This window comes from Tenrec ecaudatus, chromosome 1, assembly GCF_050624435.1.
Source record: "Tenrec ecaudatus isolate mTenEca1 chromosome 1, mTenEca1.hap1, whole genome shotgun sequence".
NCBI classification, from domain to species: Eukaryota; Metazoa; Chordata; class Mammalia; order Afrosoricida; family Tenrecidae; genus Tenrec; species Tenrec ecaudatus.
In genome coordinates, this window is record NC_134530.1 from 200,803,994 (window position 1) to 200,826,128 (window position 22,135).

The window sequence follows — 22,135 nt, forward strand, 5'->3', positions numbered from 1 at the left end:
AATCGATTAAATCTGTAGAATGGAATTGGGTCATCTCAAATAGTGTATTTCTATTGATTTTTGTGTGCATTTAAAGTATAGTAGGTACATATTTAGGTGTGTGTTTATATGTTCTACATGTTAACTAGTAGTTCAAGGGGAATTGTTTTTCTCATTGACTTTAGAAGAGAAAGGAAGCTTTCTAAAATAATAGGATCATTTAAATCATTAAGACCTTCACTTTGGAGTTGTGTGCATGTACTTTACCATGATGCAGGTTACTCACTACCCAGGTTCCTTGTGCGGCACAGAGGTACCACATAAAGAGCACAAAGAAGAACGTGGGCAAGATTCTAGTTTAGTTAGGAACTAGTATTTGCTTTCAGGTGTCCTATAATTGGTGCAATTCAAGCACCTATTGAAAGTTGATTATTTATATAATTTTTGTCAGTTCTTTCCTAGATATTGAACTCTGTGAGGGCAAAGACAGTACCCATCTTACTGATTACTCTTTTTCCAGTGCTTAGCATTACATTTGGCTCATCAGAGAACCTGTCATGTTTATTTGCTGAATTGATTTGAGATGAATTAGATACTCGCCACTGCTGCGTAAGCAAGTCCCACATAATACTTGAGTGTAGATGAGTCATCCACAGAGAGAAGTGTGGTAGGAGAACATAATATTCACAAAAGAAGACAGAAAAAAGTGTGTGTGTGTGTGTGTGTGTGTGCTTGTGTATACATGTGATTTGTAGGAGAGAGAAATACGTGCACAGAAATTCAAAGCATATAAGAAACAACATAACTGATAAATGATTGCATGCATTTATTATTCACATTTTCATATGTGTAATTTATACTGTTGAACATATTTAACAGGCCAGACACTTTTCTAGCTAGCATTATGATAATAATTTTGATTTTGATAGTAATTTCATAATGACATCATTATGAAAATAATGTTCTATAAAAGCGATCCTAGCTAACATGATGACAACATGGTGTGACATTTACTGGGCCCTACCATTGATCTTGGTCCTTAAATGTCTATGTCTGGAGGGAGCACAGCTCTTGAACATGTAATTACTTGTAAATGGGATGATAGGATTGATGTGATATTCTGTAGGATAATAGGGTTCAGAGAGGTCTCTTTAAGAATGCAGATGATACCTGAAACATCCAAACTCACTGCATTGAGGCAATTCTATCTCCTAGGTACCCTATAGGGCAAGCTATAATCGTGTGTGTTTCTGAGACTGTAACTGTTTACGAGAGTTAAACGGTTCATCCTGGTCCTATGGAGTGATTGTTGGTTTTGAACTGCTGAACTGACCTTGTGGTTAGCAGCCAATGTGTAACCCACAGTGCCAGCAGGGCTCCAACTACCTGGATCATCACTCACTGCCATCAAGTCAATACTGATGCGTAGCAACCCTATCGGACAGAGGAGAATGCACTGGAGTTTCTGATACTATAACTGTTTGTGGAGTGGAAAGCCCCGTCTTTCTCCCATCTAGAGCATAGAAGTGAATAAATAATTGGAGAGTTTAAAGTTTGGTTTTGTTGTTTGGTTTTTGTTTGTTTGTTTGTTTGTTTGTTTGTTTTGGGGGGGGGCTTGTTTTCTCAGCCAGCCGAAAGAGAGAGCTAGCAATGTTCACCTGGACTGATTGAAACTCAATATAAAAGGAAGAGTGGTAAGCCACAGACTGAATATGGGCAGCAGCCAAATTGTGAACATTCTTGAGATCACTGTAGAGGACTAAAGTTCATTACCACGGCAATGGAAGAAACGTAAGCAGAGATATATTACAGCCAGATTTCATTTTTTAAAAATCACTCTGGTAACAGGCTAGAAGCAGCGGTCCTCAAACTTTGTTAAACGGGGGTCCAGTTTACTGTCCCTCTGATCCGTTGGAGGGCCAGACAATAGTTTAAAAACAACTATGAACAAATTCCTGTGCACACTGCACATGTCTTATTTTGAAGTAAAAAAACAAAGGGGGCAAAAACACCCGGCGGGCCGGATAAATGTCTCCGCGGGCCACTTATGGCCCGCAGGCCGTAGTTTGAGGACACCTGGGCTAGAGAGTTGAACAAAGATGCTCTTACATTCAGACAGGCCATCGAGTGCAGAGGTACAGTCTTGCAGGGTGGCAATGAGGAAAGAGAGAAGAACTACAGTTCTAGGAAATCAAGAACACAAAAACAGAACCACAGCCTAGTTAGTTTGGGGGAGTTGAAAGAACATTACTAAAGTGCTATACTAAAAGCAATTCCTCAGCTAAAGAACTATTAAGTATAACACCCCCCTTCAAAAAAAAATCTACCGGCATCAAGTAAGTGTTGGGGAATTATGGCCTTGGTGAAATAAATTGGAGATAACTTGGCAGAATTTTGCAAGATCAACAACTTTTTCATTGAAAATCTTTTTTCAACAATATAAATGGTAGCTATACTCACGAACCTCATGGGATGGAAGGCACAGGAATCAAACTGACTACATTTGTGGGAAGAGAGAGGCACTCTGAGAGTATAGTGGATGACTTTGGGCTCTTTCCCATAAGATCAGCAGTTCAAAACCACTAGCTGCTCCCCGGGAGAAAGATGAGTCTTTCTACACCCATAAAAATTTGCAGTCTCAGAAACCTGTCCTTTCCCATGGGGTTGCTATGAGTCTGAATTGACTTGATAGAAGTGAATGGGTTGTTCTTTTTTTAAGCTGTGAGTGGAAGACATGATGGAGAAGCTCAGTATCATCAGCCAAAATAAGACCATTGTCCCATTTAAGGTTGAAATTGGAGAAAATTAAAACAAGTCCATGAGAGCTAAAATATGACTTTAAATATATCCCACTTGAACTTGGAGAAATTCCAAGAGCTGATCTGATGCATTGAGCACTAATGATAAAAAGACCTAATGGGTTATGGGATAACATCAAGAATATCATACATGTAGAAAGTAGAGGTCATGTAAAACACAGAAAAGAAAAAATATCAAGTGGATATCAGAAGAGACTCTGATATTTGTTATGGACATAGGATAGTTAAAGTGAAGTAAGAGAGCTAAGCAAAATTTCAAATGATGAAGTAAAAGAGCTAAACAAAATTTCAAAGGGCAACTAAAGAAGACAAAGTAATGCAGGATAGTGAAATGTAAAAAGACCTACAGTTTGAAACCCAAAAAGAAAATCTGAAGGAAACGTAAGCCTTACGTTCAAATACTGGTTCATACTTGCCCTGATTGTAAACCATTTAGCATCTTGTTCTGTTCAAATGCCTGCCTCTCGGTCTACGTACAAGCTCCTCACCTGCACAGTTCAGTGTTCTGGAATTCCTACTCATTGCAATGTTTTCATTGGGTTGTTATGATCCACCCCGAAGAATGCTTTGCAAAACCCTAATAATGATTTTTCTGATGTTCTTTGCTTTCAGCCAAAATTCTTCAGGCATTAGTACTGAAATCCATCATTCTAAGTCCTCTCCTGAATTTGGCTTGAGTTTCTAGCAGTCCCCGATTGCTGCAACCATTTTTGAATTATCTTCAGAAAAAGTTTCCTTACGTACTTGAATGCTGCTGCTCAGTAATTCCCCCATTGCATGAGAGCACTTTCGCCTGGAATGGGCACACATCCTAATCTCTTCCGAGTGGTTGGCCATCTGTCCTCCAAATTTCTTGGCATAGTTGAGTTGACCCCTCCCAGGACTGCATTTATTGATTGAAATATTTCAATTATTATTCTGTCAATTATGCCAGCCTTGTTCTTTGACAATACCTTCATTGCGTCTTGGACTTCCTTCAGTATCATTGATTTTTGATCATATACTACCTGCTGAAATGATTGGATATTGATCACATATTTTTGTACACTGATTCTGTGTATTCCTCCCATGATGTTTTCAATAGCTTTCACCCCCTATGCCCCTGCCTTTGAGTCGATTCCAACTTCAGGGACATGATAAGCCAGAGTGAAGGACTAGGCAGGGTTTCTGAGCCTGCCAATCATCATGGAAGCAAACTGCCCCATCTTTGTGCCATGGAACTGCTGGCAGTCACACACTGACCTGGTAGTTAGCAGCCCAGTGCTTGACCCAGTGTACCACCAGGCTTCCTCTTTTACCTACAGAATCCTTCAGTTTTTTGATTCAAGTCTTAATTTTTTTTCTTCAGTTATTTTAGAAAGTGAGAATAGACTTGAGGAATATTTTCATTTTCTGACTTCAGGTCATTAAACATTTCATTTTACTACTGTCTTTGTGAGTTGCCCTTTGAAATCCATTTGACTCATTTACTTCATCATTTCTTCCATTAACTTTAGCTGTGCTACATTCTAGAGCAAGTTTCAGTCTATTCTAACATCCATTTTTGTCTTTTTTTTTTGCTTTCTTGCCTTTTAAATTATCTTTAGCTTTGTTCATTTATGACATTCTTGATGTCATCCCACAACTTGTCTTTTTCCATCACTGGTGTTCAGATACTTTCTTGAGATGGTCTATCTTTAAATTCAGGTAGACGATACTCAAAGTCTTGCTTTTGTTTTTTTTCCAGCTTCAACTCTAGCTCGATTTTGAGCAACTGATGGTCTGTTCACACTTGACCCCTGCTCTTATTTGAACTGATAACATTGAGCTTCTGCATAGTCTCTTTCTACAGTTGTGCTCCATTTGATTCCTGTTGGGTTTTTTAAATCAAATTATGTCCATTGAAAAATGAATCATCACTTCTCGCCCTTTGGGCCGAGATCAAGTATAGAAAAATGAATCTTTAATGAGTAAGTAAGTCTCTAGCCATGCAATCTCAGACATCATTTGTAACCTGCAAGACCATACTTTCCAAGTGTTTATCCTTGTTGCCCTTGTAGCGTTCACCAGTTTCTCGATGCAGCTTGACGGCATGTTTGTTGAGTTGGACTTGCTGTTGCAACCCATACCATTGCCTTTCAGTCAATTCGAGCTCAGAGAGCTCCTTTATAGGATTTCTGAAGCTGTAAATCTTAAGGGTGAAGAAAGCACTATCTTGGGACTTTAATGTTTCTTGCCAGGGCTTTGATTCTTTTACATCCTCTTAGGAAAAGAAATTTTAGAAGTATAATGATGAAAAAGGAAAATTGTTCATACCCAGATATAACAAATATATTTGATTCTTGTAATCATGACCTTTTGAAATAACTTTTTTCATCTATAAGTTCTTCGTGGAAAGAATAATAGCAAACTTTTATTGAAAAGCTTCTTGGATTTGTAAGGATCAATCTGCATTTAAAGGGTGCAAAAAGATTAGTGTTTTAAATAGTTCTCTTTAAATGAATGGTATGAGGTAAGTGGTTTCTATTTTCCTCGAATCTACATAGTTAGGTAAAAATGTTGTAATTCTCACAATTCAAAATGATATTCTATATTTACCCTCATGACCTGTTAAAAGGATGACACATGCTTTTTTGAAAACAATGCCTGTGAAAAATAGGAATGGCATCAAGTAATTTTCATTTACGTTTCCTTGTTCTAAACAGTTCCTATCACGTGAACATAAATTAGAGTTGGATATTTTTTTTGGTTTTTATCATCAGCAGTATTTCATCAAACCAAAAGTTATTTTGTCAATTTTTTATTCCTCTTAAATAGAGCCACCTCGTATTAATGGGTCTAGAGAACCTGAAGAGATATCCGTGATTGTGAATAATCCAGCTGAACTCACCTGCTTGGCTTCTGGAATCCCAGCTCCTAAAATCCTGTGGCTGAAAGACGGGAGGCCCCTCGCACAAACAGAGCAGGTTCAAACTGGAGGAGGAGGAGAGGTCCTTCGAATACCTAGTGCTCAAGTAAGTGGCAGAGTTCATACTATTACTGTCTTTTACGTTAAGCATCACTTGCTAATATATGATGATAACTGTAAAAATGTTGTTGAATCGAATACATCCCAGACCCATGTAACTTTAGCAAAGGTAGATTGCTTCTATCACATCTGTGATTGGGTAGGTACTTACAGAGTGATGTGATTGAAAGGACTGAATTTATTTTGTAAGAATTCACTGACCAGACTTCCAACTTATTCTAGATATTGTGAGAAATATAAATGTGCAAACGACACGTCTCAGCCATAAAAGAAGGTTCTACTTGTCTAGATAAAATTGAACTATACAAAGATGCATTCAGAGGAGACACAAAGTAGAACCATTGAAAACACTATTGTGTGTTGTTGTTGTTGTTTGTGGAGCCATCGAGTCAGCTCTGACCCACAGCAGCTCTATGTCCAACACCGCCCAGTCCTGCATCATCTTCAAAATTGTCCCTGTGCCTGAGCCCAGTGATGCAGCCACTGTGTCAATTCATCTCACGGAGGCCCTTCCTCCTTTTTGCAGCCCTTCTGCTTTACCAAATATGATGTCCTGTTCTAGGGATTGATCTCTCCTGACAATATGTCCAAAGTATGTAAGATGAAGTCTTGTCATCCATGCCCTTAAGGAGCACTCTGGCCATTCTTCTTACAAAACAGATCAATTTTTACTTTTGCAGTCCGTAGTATTTTCAATATTCTTCCCAGAACAATTCAAATACATCAATTCTTCTACAGTCTTCCTTATTCCATGTCCAACTTTCACATGCATATGATGCAAAGGAGAATTCCATGGCTTGGGCCAGGTACACCTTACTCCTCAAAGTAACATCCTTTCTCTTCAAAACTCTAAAGAAGTCTTGTGTGGCAGAGTTTTCTAATTCAATATATGTTTGATCGCTTGGCTGCTATTCCATGAGTATTTTACCTATAGAATCTTTCAAAATTGCCAATGGAGGCTTAAATTTTTTCTTGAGTTCTCTCAGTTTCAGTGATTCTTCCCTGTTGGTTTTCTGATACTAGATCCTTACACATTTTGTTATAATTTGGATTTGTCATATATCAATGACTTTGTCTTCTTGAAGTGCCCTTTGAAATTTTCCTTCAACTCCTTAACTTCATCCTTTCTTCCATTTACGTTAGCTACTCTACACTTAAGAGCAAGCTTCAGAGTCTCTTCTGACGTCTATTTTGATCTTTTCTTTCATTGCTGTCTTTTTAATGAACTTTTGATTTCTTCATGAATGATTTTTGTTGTCCTCCCACAATTGATCAGGTCTCTGTCAATAGTGTTCAGTGCATCAAATCTGTTCTTCAGATGCTCTCGGAATTCAGGTGGGACAGACTCCAAGCCCTACTTTTGGCCCACGTGGACCTGTTTTCATTTTCTACATCTTTATCCTGAACTTGCATATGAGCAATTGATGGTCTGTTCCACAGTCAGTCCCTGGTCTCGTTTTTTGCTGCTGATATTAAGCTTCTCCATTGGGTCTTCCCACAGATGTAGTAAATTTGATTTCTATGTATTCCATCTTGGAAGTCCATGTGTACAGTCACTTTTTGTGTTATTGGAAAAAGGTATTTGCTATGAACAAGTTGTTGGTTTTCCAAATTCTATGATACAAACTCCAGCTTCATCTCTATCACCAAGTCCCTATTTTCCAAGCACTGTTTCTTCATCTTTGTTTCCAATTTTTGCATTCCAATCACCAATAACTATCCATGCATCTTGATTACATGTTTGATCAATTTCCCATAGAAGTCGTTGATTGAACTCTTCAATTTCTTCCTAACTAGCTTTTGTGGTTGGTGCATAATTTGTAGAATAGTTATATTATTGCATTTCTTCAAAGGCAGATAGAGCCAATCCTATCATAGACAGCATTGTACTTCATGAATGAATTTAGCAAGATCCTTTCTGATAACAAATGCCATGTTTCATGATTTTGTGTTATTCCCAACATAGTAAAAAATGTGATGTTTAAGATATCAATCTTCATGCCTTCCATTTCATTTTGGACAACTTCCAATTTTCCTAGATTCATACTTCACACATTCCAAGTTCCAATCCTTAGAAGACTTTTGCAGCTGGTTCTCTACCTTGAGTGGTGTCCCAACAGCAAATGAAGATGTTGGAGGCTCTTCTCTCACAGGCCTTACTGGACTCGTGTCACCGTGATCAACACCCCTCCAAGAAATGAGCTCCTTTAAAGTCACATTTCTAGTGTCCTTGGACCTAACTGCCCATCTGCTGGCTTTATTTCTGACAATGTTCTGCTTCCTTTGTTTAGGCGTTCACTTTTGACAATGCTTTGAAGCGATGCGTACGGTTTTCAGCTGCTTCTTCCTCTGAAGTGGGCAGCCGAGTCTGCATTGTCTATTCTTAGTCTGGAAGCTCTACCCAAACCGGTTCACTTTGGGTGACTCTGCCTCATGTGAAATACCAGGGACATAACTTCCAGCACCACAGCAACACACAAGCAACCACAGTATGACAAACTGACATATATCTCTGTGTGTGTGTGTGTGTGTGTGTGTATAAAATCTTTATTCTTTTTTTTGTGCCTCTGAAACATGTGCTTGCACATAATGGTTGTCTTGAAAATTGCAAATTGTATGGCAAAGACAAGATATTTGATAACATTTCCCACAAGTAATTAAAAAACAAATAGAAAGCAAACAAATGTCCCACATTCTGTGGCCATATTTGAAAAGTTTACATACCACACACCCCTTCTTCATGAGCCATGATGCATGCCAACACCTTTGTGAAATCTTACTCTAATGAGACTTGTATAACACTAAGTAACTCTATTAACAGAACACACTTTAGAAACTGTAGCTACAAATAGTAACTGACTATTCAGAAACAAGTTATCAAGAAATAGTTCTTTTTAAATGTGTTGAATGGTTTTTATTACATTCACCAATTCAACCAATAATGTTTTATGTTCTAGGTTTAAAGGGCAATGCCTTCCCTGTTATGAATATGTACAGAGAAGTAGCCAACAAATTTGTTCTTTTTTTAAAAAATCATTTTATTTGGGGCTAATCCAACTCATCACAATCCATACATCCATCCATTGTATGTCAAGCACATTTGTACATTTGTTGCCCTCATCATTCTCAAAACATTTGCTGTCTACCTGAGCCCTTTCTATCAGTTCCTCCTTGTTCCCCTCCCTCTCCACTCCCCCCTCTCTCATGAACCCTTGATAATTTATAAATTATTATTATTTTGTCATAATACACTATCTGATGTCTCCTTTCACTGGCTTTTCTGTTGTCCATCTCCCAGGGAGAAGGTTATATGTAGATCCTTATAATTGGTTCCCCATTTCTACCCCACCCTTCCTCCACCCTCCCGGGATCACCACTCTCACCAGTGGTCCTGAAGGGATCATCTGTCCTGGATTCCCTGTGGTTCCAGTTCCTATATGTACCAATGTACATTCTCTGATCTAGCCAGATTTGTTAAGTAGAATTAGGATCATGATAGCGGGGGGCTGGGGTGGCGGGGGAGGAAGCATTTAAGAACTAGAGGAAAGTTTCATGTTTCATCGTTGCAAGAAATAATTAGAGCAACCATAATTATGAGTAAATGGCTAAGTCAAGACAAGAGAGTGAACAATATCTCTGGATATTAACAGCTAGAGAAGAGTTTGCATTTAATTTTTAAATTTAATAAGAAAATATTTCTGTGTATCAAAGGACTTTGAAACATAAAAAAAGCAGTAACAGATTGGGAGAAATTTTTCAAGAACAATACTGAAGGAATTTAAAAGATAACTTAATTTTTCACAAATTTTTTAACCTCTGTATATCTATCTGGTAAGGTTTCAATATGCAAAACATATTTTTAAAAGCTTCCAGTTTATCAACCCAAAGACAATTCAGTTAGACAAAGAACACTTGAAAATATCTTCAAGGTCCTTAGCCATGAGAGACATACAAATCAATTAACATATAAAACCAAAATGAAGGGGGACAGACAAGTCAGTCAGGGTGTAGTATCGCATGGATGAAACATACAACTTTCCTCTACTTCCTAAATGCTTCTTTCCCCCTCGTCCCCCAACTGCCTCCCACTATCAAGATCCCAGTTCTACCTTACAAATCTGGCTAGACCAGAGGATGTACACTGGTGCAGATAGGAACTGGAAACACAGGGAATCCAGGGCAGATGATCCCTTCAGGACCAGTGGTGTGAGTGTTGATACTGAGAGGATGAAGGGAGGGTGGGTGGAAATCAGGTACTGATTACAAGGATCTACATAAAATCTTCTCCCTGGGGGACAGACAACAGAAAAGTGGGTGAGGGAGATGTCAGACAGTGCAAGATATGACAAAATAATAATTTATAAATTTTCAAAGGTTCATGAGGAAGAGGGGAGCAGAGAGGGAAGGGAAAAATGAGGAGCTGATGCCAGGGGCTTAAGTGGAGAGCAGATGTTTTGAGAATGATGAGGGCAATGAATGCACAGGCGTGCTTTATACAATTGATGTATGTATGGATTGTTATAAGAGTTGTATGAGCCCCTAATAAAATGATTTTAAATAAAACACAATGAGATGTCATTTCATCCCTATTAGAAGGTCATTGATCAAAAAATAGAAAGGAAGAAAGCAAACAATAGTGACAACATTGTGGAGAACTGAAATCCTCAATCCATTGCTTATGGGACTATAAAATGGAATCGCCACTATGGGAAAGAAACAGTTTGATAGTTCTTCACAATTTTTAACATATTCCGACATGAGGCAGCAATCCCGATCCTAGGTATATACCCAGAGTGAAGGCAGGGATGCAGACAGGAACCTTCAGCCCCGTGTTCCTTTCAGGACTCTTCACAGCAAGCACGGGGTGGAAAACCACCACATGCCCATTAAATGATGAATAGGTAATGAAACGTGATAACTCCAAGTACACACAATGGACTGCTAGTCGGCTGTAAAGTAACATGCAGTCCTGATGCCTGCCATGGCGTGGAGGATCATGAACACCGATCTGAGTGAAGGATCCTCTGCCAGGGAGTCGATGGCAACTCACGGGACCCCACAGGGTGAAGTGGAACCGCTCAGTGGGCCTTCTGAGCCTGTAACTGTGCACTGTCGCACACTGCCTTGTCTTTCTCCTCTGCAGCAGCTGGGAGAGCCATCGCCCGGTCTTTCTGCAGCAACTGCTGTAGAACCTAACATAGATGAGATACGCGTGTGGGGAAATCAACAGTTAATAGCAGTTACTAAAGATGGGAGCAAGTTTGGAAGGGCTGCTTGTGCTCAGAGGAGCACGGAGTGGACGCTGCCTGCAGAGAATGATTTAGAAAAGAAGAGCGAGAGTGGCTGGACAGCGGGAAAACGTGCTCAGTGTTACTGACCCGAACCCAGGACGGGCTGAATGTAGTATGCTTGCTTAGGCGAGCTTTCACAAAAATTTTAAAAATTATAACAATAACAAATTATTTATGGGTAATGGTGCATTATTTTTAATTCAGTAAAGAAAGACTGAGACTAGATTTTCTAAAATTATATTTAAGTCTTTTTCCAAATGTTCTAGTCCTAGTATTTTGAAGGAGTTCCCACAGATCATCAAGAAGTGGGATTTTTTTATAAAGTAATTCTTCAATGGGAGAACTTTAAAATTCCAACTATTCTAAGGATGTCCTAGCATTAAAAAAATAAAAACAGAATATATTTCCCCAAATGCTTTTTTTCATAATAGTAGAATCATGTATCTTCCAGAGTATTCCTTAAACATATATTTGTGTGGGTTGTGTTTATATAATGTCAAATATGTGGAAGAAAACTAACATTTCCAATGGAAACTAACTGGGTTTTTGAAGGAACATTTCCATTTTAGTCAGATAATAGTAGATTCTGTTAGCCTGACATTAATTATTGCCAAATTACATCATAGCCTTTTCATTTCATATGTCAAAAGTACATTCAAATATGAGATTAAGGTGCTTTATTTTCATAATGAGATATATTTGTTTTTTATTTAATAAATGCCCCTCATTGTCTTTGGGAAAACCCCTAGTTGTGCTTTTGATTAACAGTTTAAACCCATAAAGACTTATTTGTTCAATAAGCATTGATTGTACATCATCACATATGGTATTAGGTACTTTACATATCTGCTTTATGTATCATTAACTATGCCTAACGTGAAAGCCGTCTGTGAAAGGCTGACTGCACAGGTTCACGTGTCATTCGCGGTATCAGAGCACTCAGAGCAATGAGTGAGTTTTTAGTTATTGTGTTTCCTTAAGGATATCCTGTTTTTTCATTGGGACTTTTGTTCTCTAATGGGATAATTTAGTCTCAGAGGTATGTATTCTTATCACCAAAACAAATACGTAATCCACTTCTTTGGGTTTTACAGGTGGAAGATACAGGAAGATACACCTGTGTGGCATCCAGCCCTGCAGGAGACGATGATAAGGAGTATTTAGTGAGAGTGCACGGTAAATCTGACAGAATATCTGCAGTCGACCATACCCACATCTACTTAGACATCGTGCTGTAGGCCAAGCGGTGTAACTCTAGCAGCTCGTGAGATACACTTATACAGGAGGAGATATGTATTTTGCATATTGGATTCTCATATTTTGCTGATCAAGTGCTCTTTGAGGATTGTTTGATTGTATTTTTTAGTTATTTGTTTTGCTGCAGTACAAATAATTCACAATTTTTATTAAAAAATAAGCAAAATAATTATGATAAAGAAAACAAAATTCCTTCACAATCTCCCAAACCAAAGATGACTCTTCTTTTTTGCATCTAAGTGTTTGTCATGGAAATATTATAAAGCATACCATATTTAACTTGATTTTTCTCTCACTTAACTATGTGGTTAAACTGTTTTGATATTAATAAATATCTTTTTATAATATCATTTTAGTAATTACATATACACCAAAAACATGAAACCCACTGCAATCGAATCTATCTTTTTTTTTTTTTTTTTTTTTTTTTTTTTTTTTTTTTTTTTTGTTTGTCTTTTTTTTTATTTTTTAATTTTAACAATTTATTGGGGCTCATACAATTCTTTTCACAGTTCATATATATACATACATCAATTGTATAAAGTACATCTGTACAGTCTTTGCCCTAATCATTTTTTTCTCTTTTCTTCTTTTACATTTTATTAGGGACTCATACAACTCTTACCACAATCCATACATATACATACATCAATTGTATAAAGCACATCCATACATTCCCTGCCCCAATCATTCTCAAGGCATTTGCTCTCCACTTAAGCCCCTTGCATCAGGTCCTCTTTTTTTTTTTTTTTTTTTTTTTTTTTTTTAACCCTATAGGACATTGTAGAACTGCCCTTGTGAGCTTTCCAGATTGTAAGACTTACAGGTGTAGAAAGCCTCGTCTTTCTCCCTTCAAGCAGCTGGTGGGTTTAAATCACGAACCTCAAGATGAGTCGGACGATGCTCATCCCACAGCACCACCAGGTCTCCTAGTAATTGCATACTTTCCCTTTATATTAATGTGCTATCATTTATTTAATAACTTTCCTATTGTGTATATTTAGATTGTTTCTTCATTTTCACCAATATAAACAATATTGTGATATGAGAGAGTCCTTATGGGTTAAGTGTTGGGCTGAACCACAAAGTCAGCAGTTCAAACCCAGCAGCTGCTCCACAGGAGAAAAATAAGGCTGTCTGCTTCCATAAAGACATGCAGTCTCTGAAACCGTATGGAGCATTTCTGCTCCGTCCTGGTAGGTTTGCAGTGAGTCGAAATCAACTCCACAGCGATAGATTTCATTCAGAGTATCTGTGCACACGCATGTTGACCTACTCCCATAATTATTTTATGTGATTGAATTTCTGTAAGTACGCTTGCTTGAAGGAATCACACACATACACACATAGTTTTAAGATATAAAAATGAATTGCCTTTTAGAATAGTTGAGCCAATGGCATTCTAAATATTGCTTTGATATACAAATAAAAATTATTATTCCTGGGAAGGAGCACTTAAACAAGTAAGCATGAATCTCGGTTCTTTCTAATAGCTTCAAATGTAAATGATCCTTCCTAACACACACACGGCATGTCATTAGTTAGCATATAAATTTGACATGTAAGAGACACATAAAATTATCATTGTTGAAGAGTATGTCTAAAAAACCAATCTTATTGCCATAGATTTGATGTCAACTCATAGTGATCCCATAGGACAGGCTACAACTGCCCCCTCTGGGTTTTCAAGACTGTACATCTCTATGGGAGTTGAAAGCCTCATCTTTCGCCTGATGAATGGCAGGTGGGTTCGAACTGCTGACCTTGGAGTTAGTCCACTGCACCACCAGGAATCCTAAAGAATATATATACATACGTTTTTAAATGTGAAAATGAGTAAACTCTGACTTGATAGTTTTAATATCTGATGTTCAGAGAAAAAGATCACCAAACATAGAACCTAAAGGGACCCTTGAGCCCTGGTGACAGGGATCAGAGCACCTACTGCTAACCAAAAAGTCACAGATGCAAACACTCCAGCCACTTATTCCCCAGGAGAAATGTGTGGTAGTCTGTTGTTTTAAATACTTACAGCCTCGGAAATGCTCTGGAGCAGTTACTCTGCCCTACAGGAACGCTGTTAGATGCCACACGATTGGATTTGGTATTTGTTTTCTTCTCTTTGCTTCAATTAACTTGTCTCTTAGTTGGTGATAGTGCTATGTTACCTACCCTATCATTCATGTGGTTATTAGAAGGATTTTACTGATCAACACGTATGAAAGAGCTGAGTAAAATCAAATAACCATACTACTTATACTATAAATTAATTCAGAAATGCTCTCAACTAATATTTCTTATTTATTGTGAAAGTAGCATTTGTTGAGTGTACCTATGATAATGTGGGTCATTTTATATTTTACTTAAACACTTATGTGCATTTTTCTCACAACTAGTACCCCCTAATATCGCTGGAACTGATGAGACCCAGGATATCAGTGTATTACAGAATAGACAAGTCACGTTGGAATGCAAATCAGATGCAGTGCCCCCACCTATCATCACTTGGCTGAAAAATGGGGAACAATTACAGGTATATTTTTGGCTAGCTTTTACAGATTCATTTTGAGTCAAAATAAAATTTTGAAATCAACCACTATGAAGCCTTTGCTGGTAGACAAGAAAACATTACATGGTACTACTGGTTATTCTGGCTTAAAGAATCCACTGTCATAAAATTGAATCCCACTCACAGTGGCCTTATAAGATGGTGTAGAAGCTTCCCTGTGGGTTTGCAAGATTGTAATTCTTTACAGAAGTAGAACGCCCATCTTTCTCCCAGGGCACGGTTGGTGGTTTTGAACCACTGACTGTCTGAAAACACTCAACTTCTGTGCCACAAAGCCTCCTCTAATTGGCCTTTTTTGGTTTACGAGGGCAGGTCATTGTTGACTATAGGCCAAACGGCAGGTGTTTAGACTCAAGAAACTCTTGACATTGGTCTATTGCCTTCTGGAACCCATGTGTCTTGTTATCTTTTTTAAGAGACGTTTGATGAGGAATGTCCACTCACTCACTCACTCGCCGCCATTGAGTGCATTCTGACTCAGAGCAGCCTAGAGGACAGAGTGAGCAACCACTATGGATTTTCAAGATTGGAAATAGAAGCCCTTTCTTTCTCCCAAGGAATGGCTGGTGTTTGGGAACTCTGCCCTTGTGGTTAGCAGCGCCACGTGTGACCCACTGGAGTGTGAATTAATTAGCACTTAATGATGTTCGTGGAAGCAAAGCATTTTAGGTTTCAAATCTGAATTTTTTATTACCTTAAAGTATACTACAATTTAAAATCCAGTCCACAGAACTTGTAATCAGGCATACAGGATTTTCTTCCCACCCTTAACCCTGTTATTTTTAGATAGTCTCCAGAATTAAATCATCCTTCCATCCCAGGAAAAAGTTCATATCCTTTCCCCCAACATGTCCATCCATAGTCTTGAGGAGACTGATGGAGCCAACTCAAGTCATCGACCCAACCTCAGATGAATGGATCATGAGGCCACACTATAGAACAGTTCCCAAGAGTTTTTATACCAGAATAATGATGCATGAGCAAAGTCTGCTGACAGGCAGAAACTCTGTGACTCACTGTATTTACATTTGATACTAGAACGTAGTGTTTTATTCCCTTTTGCTGACATTTTAATGGTCAATTTACTTGCTGGATCTAGGCAACGCCTCGAGCCAGGATCCTATCTGGAGGACGATACTTTCAAATCAATAACGCAGATCTGAGCGACACAGCCCGGTATACTTGTGTGGCCAGCAACATTGCAGGAGAGATGACAAGAGAATTTATTCTCACTGTAAATGGTAAGAAATTTATCATTGCTTTGTAATTACGAAAGCTAGCCAAGGCCAGTAAAAGAAATGATTTTTCTTTCTGGAACATGTTAAGTGATCCTTGTTGTCTTTTTCCCTTTGATAGCATGCATAGAGCAAGAAGCAAATTTTGTACTAGGGTTATATTTTAAATTAACTTTATCTCATATTATATGACTAGAGATAGCTGATTATCTTCAGTGATAATATATGATAATTGTTATTAGTACATACTGATATTTTGTGTCGCTCACATCAGAATTATTGAGGAAATTGGCATTAAATCCTTGGATGAAAACTGACTCATGATTAATTCATTGTTATTGATGGTGGAAAGGTGCAAGGTGGAATTTAATTTTCTTAAGGATAAAATCTTAATAGCAAAAATTTCTCAACATTCGGAAAGATCCTATGTGGTTTTCCAAGAAAGCCCATTAAGATTTTTCTTATGCGAGATTTTAAAGGTCAGTGAGTGACCCCCACAACTTGTATCTCTCGTGCTGAAATTTAAATGCAGATTTTCGAATCCCATGTGAACTCAATGTTTAAGAAGAGAAATTCTCTGAGACTTATATGATTAATCACAGATGTGCATTTCATTAAAACAGACCATTTTCTGTTCTTTATTTAAAGTAAAAATGTTCCAGTGTTAACATTCTCTGACCATTGTTTGGCCAAAGAGAAATAAGAAAGATCGCCTCTAATTTGCATCAGGCCAGGCCTGAATTTTCCTGAAGCCTCTTTCACAAAGAACCAGATTTCACACACCATATCAGGGATTTAAAATCCTCCTCCCCCATCAATGCTGTATTTTTAATCACTAAGTACCTTGTGAAAGACTTTTAGGAATTAAACTCCAACTCTGTTGATACTAGATAATTAAATGTAGACAAAACTATGTATGTATGTGGCTCAATGGTCACCTTATCTCTTCAGGGTACCAGTTCAGACTATGTGGTAGTAACAAAGATTTTTCATTGCGTTTCCTGGGCAGTCCCTCCAAACATAAAGAGTGGCTCCCAGAGTCTTGTCATTCTCGTCAATAAGTCAGTTGTCCTGGAGTGCCACGCTGAAGGTGTGCCAACCCCAAGAATAACGTGGAGAAAGGATGGAGTTATCCTCGCCGGGAATCACGCAAGGTAACATGTCTGGAAAAGGAAGAAGAACATTGTAATAACGGAACTATAAATTTCTAAAAATATTTTCCAAGGTATCACTTTGATTTTATTATATTTACAATTTTCTATTCTCTTCATCTTGAGATACTCTCGTGGTATGGTCGTTATGTGTTGGATTGCAAACTGCCAGGTCAGCGGTTCAAAACCACCAGCGGCTCTGAGGGAGAAAGGGGAGACTTTCTACTCCCATAAAACAGTCTGGGAAACCCACAGGGGAAGTTCTCCCCTGCCCAATAGGGTTGCTACGTGTCGGAATAGACTCAATGACTGTGAGTTTGGGGTTGTTGTTCTCTTCGTCTTAGTATGAGACTCACAAGAGAGCACGTTTTAAGTAAACTTCCTGAAGCTAAGCTCTACCACACAGTGATTATAATCATCCAGTATCACAAAGCTCATTTTTTTTCATTTCAGTGATTTTATTGACATATAATCGATATGCCATACAATTCAGTGGGTTAAATACATTTATAAAGTTGTACAGTCATGTAGAATCAGTTGTACAATCAGTTTTTAGAACTGTTTTTATTCTTGTACTCATCACCGGCTCCCCATTTCCCCACAGCCTCATCTGCCATAACTCATTCACCAACCTGGCAGCCATCTAGTCAATTCCAACTTACCGTGACCCTGTAGGACAGGTAGAATTGCCCTTGTGGGTTTCCAAACTGTAGCTCTTTACAGGAATAGAAAGCCTCGTTTTTCTCCCATGGAGCAGCTAATGATTTTAAACTGTTAGGTTCACGGTTAGCAGCCCAGTGGTAACCTGCTACTCTACCAGGGCTCTTGCCTAATTTAGGAAACCATTGGTCTGGTTATGGTCTCTATAGATTAACCTGTGCTGGATGTCATATAAAGAAAATCATACTGAAAAAAAAAAGCCCTTAAATTACAACAACAAAGCCCAGAAAATCCTCACTCCAAAAGAAAGCATAAAAGAAAAAGAAAAACAGCTAGAGCAAATTTAAAATGGGTCAAAGGGGAAAACAATTGATAATGTGTTAAATTTTAATCTAACCATATCTACATTAATCCATTTTCCAAAGAACTGTCTGAGAGCGAGGCTATTCATGTCCCTGCTCAGTGATCGCAGGGGATTGACCAGAGCCTTCATCCATCTGGAGACACTGCAAATGAATTTTAGGGTTTCAGTATCATCCATAGCCTTTTGTATGCAAACTGGATGCTCGTAATTGAAACTCTAATACATTTCTATCCTCTGATATCGGGTTTTATTATTGATAATCCTTGGATCCCATAGGCTGATGTATTCTTTCCATTTGAATGTGGCTGACACCTCACTTTAGATGACTGCTTGGCTTAAGATGAGCCTTTAAAACACCAGATGCTATGCTTTCTGATAGCTGGGCACCATCTGATTTCTTCACCACACTTTGCTATAGCACCCTTATATTCAGTGATCTCATCATGTTGAGGGCAAGTATTGAGTTGGGCTACATCCAAATAACTAATTGTTCTTAGATCAGTGCACACTTGTAAGTGCAAACAAGCTCATTCTGTATACCTTGCTATCCTATCCTTTTCTTTCACCCAAGGTTTTATAAATATGTGTTAAATAAAACAGAAAATGGCTAAAAATGGATTTGACTCTACGTCTTTTAAAATGCTAGCTATCAAAGAAGAATCAGATGTGGTTGATTCAGAGAGCATTACTTCTGATTTTTCTTGTAGATATACCATCTTGGAAAATGGATTCCTTCTTATCCAATCAGCACAAGTCACCGATGCAGGGCGGTATTTGTGCATGGCAACCAATGCTGCTGGAACAGACCGCAGGCGAACAGATTTACAGGTCCATGGTAAATATATGTTTACAAACAACAACTAGTCTTTGTATCAAATGCTTAGGGTCATATAACCTAAACTAAGAACTTTGTCAACCAGGGCCATTTAAATGCATTACGTTATGAGCATCCAGGCCAATGTTTTCCTCAGCATGGGTAGTACCACCACAGCACTGTGTGAACGCACTATTTAACTGTCTTCATAAATATGGAGCATGCTGCCAGTGATTAATTTCCATTTTGCAGAAAGACTTCAAATGGCACACTATTTGCTGAATGTATTTCCCTCTTATATCAAATTGTTTTAGTTCCTCCATCTATTGCTCTGGGTCCTACCAACATAACCGTAACAGTAAATGTTCAAACAACTCTGGCTTGTGAGGCTACTGGAATACCAAAACCGTCCATCAGTTGGAGGAAAAATGGTCATCTTCTCAATGTAGATCAAAATCAGAATTCATACAGGTAAGAAATGGTTTCATTTAAAAGTCCCACCTCACTATTTAGAAAATCGTTTTCTGTTGTTGTTGTAGTTGTTGTTGCTCTACGGCGCCATCGAGTCCATTCTGAGCCACAGTGACCCTGTGCCCATCACAATGAAACACTCCCTGTCCTGCACCGTCCTCGGATTTGGTCCTCTGCCCGAGCCCATTGTTACAGACACTGTCAGTCCATCTCATTGAGGGCCTGCTCTTCTTCTCCCCTCCACCTTAGCAAGCATAATATGGCCTTCTCCACGAACTAGTCTCTCCTGACAATATGTCCCAAATATGTCAGACAACGTCTCACAGTCCTTGCCTCTAAGGAGAGACAGTCCATGGTAGTTTCAATATTCTTTGCCAACATCAATTCTTCATTGGTCTTCCTTATTCGGTGTCCTGCTTACACGTGCACATAAGGCAATGAGAATACCATGGTTTGGGTCAGACACACCTTAGAGCGCAACGCAGCACCCTTGTCAGTACTCTGTAGAGGTCTTGTGCAGTCGATATATAGTTTGATCTCTTGACCGCTACTTCCACGAACATTGATTGTGGATCCAAACAAGAAAAAAATCCTTGACAACTCACTCTTTTCTCCATTTATCATTCTGTTGATGATTGGTCCAGTTGTGATGATTTTGGTCTTATTTACATTGAGTGGTAATCCATACTGAGTCTATAATCCTTGATCTTCATCAGCAAGTACTTCAAGGTCTCACTTTCAGCAAAGCTGTATCATCTGCATTTCTCTGGTTGCTAATAAGCCTTCCTTCAATCTTGATGCCACATTCTTCTTCTTCATCTGTGATTTTTGCTCAGCATATAGATTGAACAAATATGGTGAGAAGATCTGGCCCTGTTGTGCACCTTTCCTGACACTAAACCACACAGTATTCATTTGTTCTGTTCTCACACTGCCTCTTGATCAGTGCACAACTTCTACATCAGCACAATGAAGTGTCTGGAACTGGTTAGAAATGTTTTAAATAAGAATCAACATTTTAACTACTAATGAAGGCAGTAATATAAAAAATTATGAAGAATTAACTAGCATGTAGCTATATCCTTTTTTCTCTCAATGTAGAATACAATTTTTCTCCTAAAATACTTTATATGAATTATAACTTCACCTTTTCCACACTCAAGCCCTCTGATGAGTTCAGAGGATTTGATTTTTATCCTAATTTTTACTAATTTATGAAACTTTATAAAGACAAAGAATAAAGAAAATCGTTTCATGTAAAAATCACTTTTTATTTTAAAAGTACACGTTTCAGTTGTAAATTAAAAAATCACTTTTCATACCTTCCTATGTAAGGTAGGTATAGGCAGCACTGGCTCCCTGGTGGTGTGGTAGGCTGCGACCCACATGGTTGGTGGTTCAAAACAACCAGCAGCTCTGCGGGAGAAGACTGGACTTTCTGTGCTGGTAAACAGCTCTAGTTTCGGAAACTCACAAGGGGCAGCTGTGAGTCAGCATTGGCTTGATGTCAGTCAGTTTGCTTTGTCTTTTGTTGCTGTTGTTCTTTTGGTATTTGGGGGAGAAAGCATCATTTTTCATGTTTCTTGAATTCCTTCTGGTTACCATACCTTATAATATGATAAACCATACCTTGTAATATGATCATGTAGATTTGTTAAAAGCTCACAGTTGTTAAGTCACTAGCCGTTGCCTTTGGTTCAGTCAATTCCGATTCATAGTGACCCTACAGAATACAGAACTTTCCCATAGAATTTCCAAGGTTATACATCTTTCCAGAAGTGCACTGTGGTGTCTTTCTTCCATAAAGCAACTGGTGGGTTCAAACCACCTACCTCTTGGTTAACAGCTGCGCACTTAACCACAGCGCTTCCAGGGCTCTTTTCTGATGTTATACATGAAAGTCATAATTGTATATCAATGGAGCTAGTAGACATTCTGTCAAAAGATTTGCCATAGCATTGAACGCAAATACTCTCATAGATCTGCTTTGACATCAGTCGGTTCTGACATCTCAGGAAGCATGAAGCTAGTGATGTCTCACTTCCTCATCATTTGCATTGGAGGTTCATTGGTTTGTGGGTATAACTAGATGAGAAATGTACAGATGCCTTTGCACACAAAATGATATTAAATATATGCACTAAATAAAATCATTTATATTCAATCAGTTCACAGTTTGAAATAAACAGATTTTTTTAATTTAGAGATATTTTGAATTATGTTTGTGTGCTTACTAAATATCCTAACCATTTATAGTGATCCAGATAGCTTAAGTTCTCAATTGGTTAGAGATTAAGAAAATGCTCATTGATATTTGAGCTCCAGACATATTTATTGATGCATGAGCCTCCAAAGTCCATGTGAAGCCCTGAAAAAAAGGCTAAGAAGATAAACCTCTAGTTAGAAACCAGCATTGCTACTCACTAGCTCTGTGGCAGTAGGAAATTTAACCAAGCTGAGTTTCAGTTCCCCATCTGTCAATGGAAATTATCATAATTCCAGCCAGCAAATTCATTGT

At 38.3% G+C, this 22,135-nt stretch overlaps 1 protein-coding gene across 2 annotated transcripts in view; it reads left to right on the forward strand.

The window, feature by feature from the left end:
* HMCN1 (hemicentin 1) overlaps positions 1-22,135 on the forward strand; it is a 544,205-nt gene that overhangs the window by 438,666 nt on the left and 83,404 nt on the right. For both annotated transcript variants that reach the window (XM_075528409.1, XM_075528416.1), the window contains exons 69-75: positions 5,595-5,791; positions 12,191-12,272; positions 14,750-14,886; positions 16,022-16,163; positions 17,167-17,311; positions 19,040-19,167; positions 19,461-19,617. In XM_075528409.1, the coding sequence (XP_075384524.1) occupies positions 5,595-5,791; positions 12,191-12,272; positions 14,750-14,886; positions 16,022-16,163; positions 17,167-17,311; positions 19,040-19,167; positions 19,461-19,617 (988 nt within the window). The remainder of the gene's footprint in view (positions 1-5,594; positions 5,792-12,190; positions 12,273-14,749; positions 14,887-16,021; positions 16,164-17,166; positions 17,312-19,039; positions 19,168-19,460; positions 19,618-22,135) is intronic.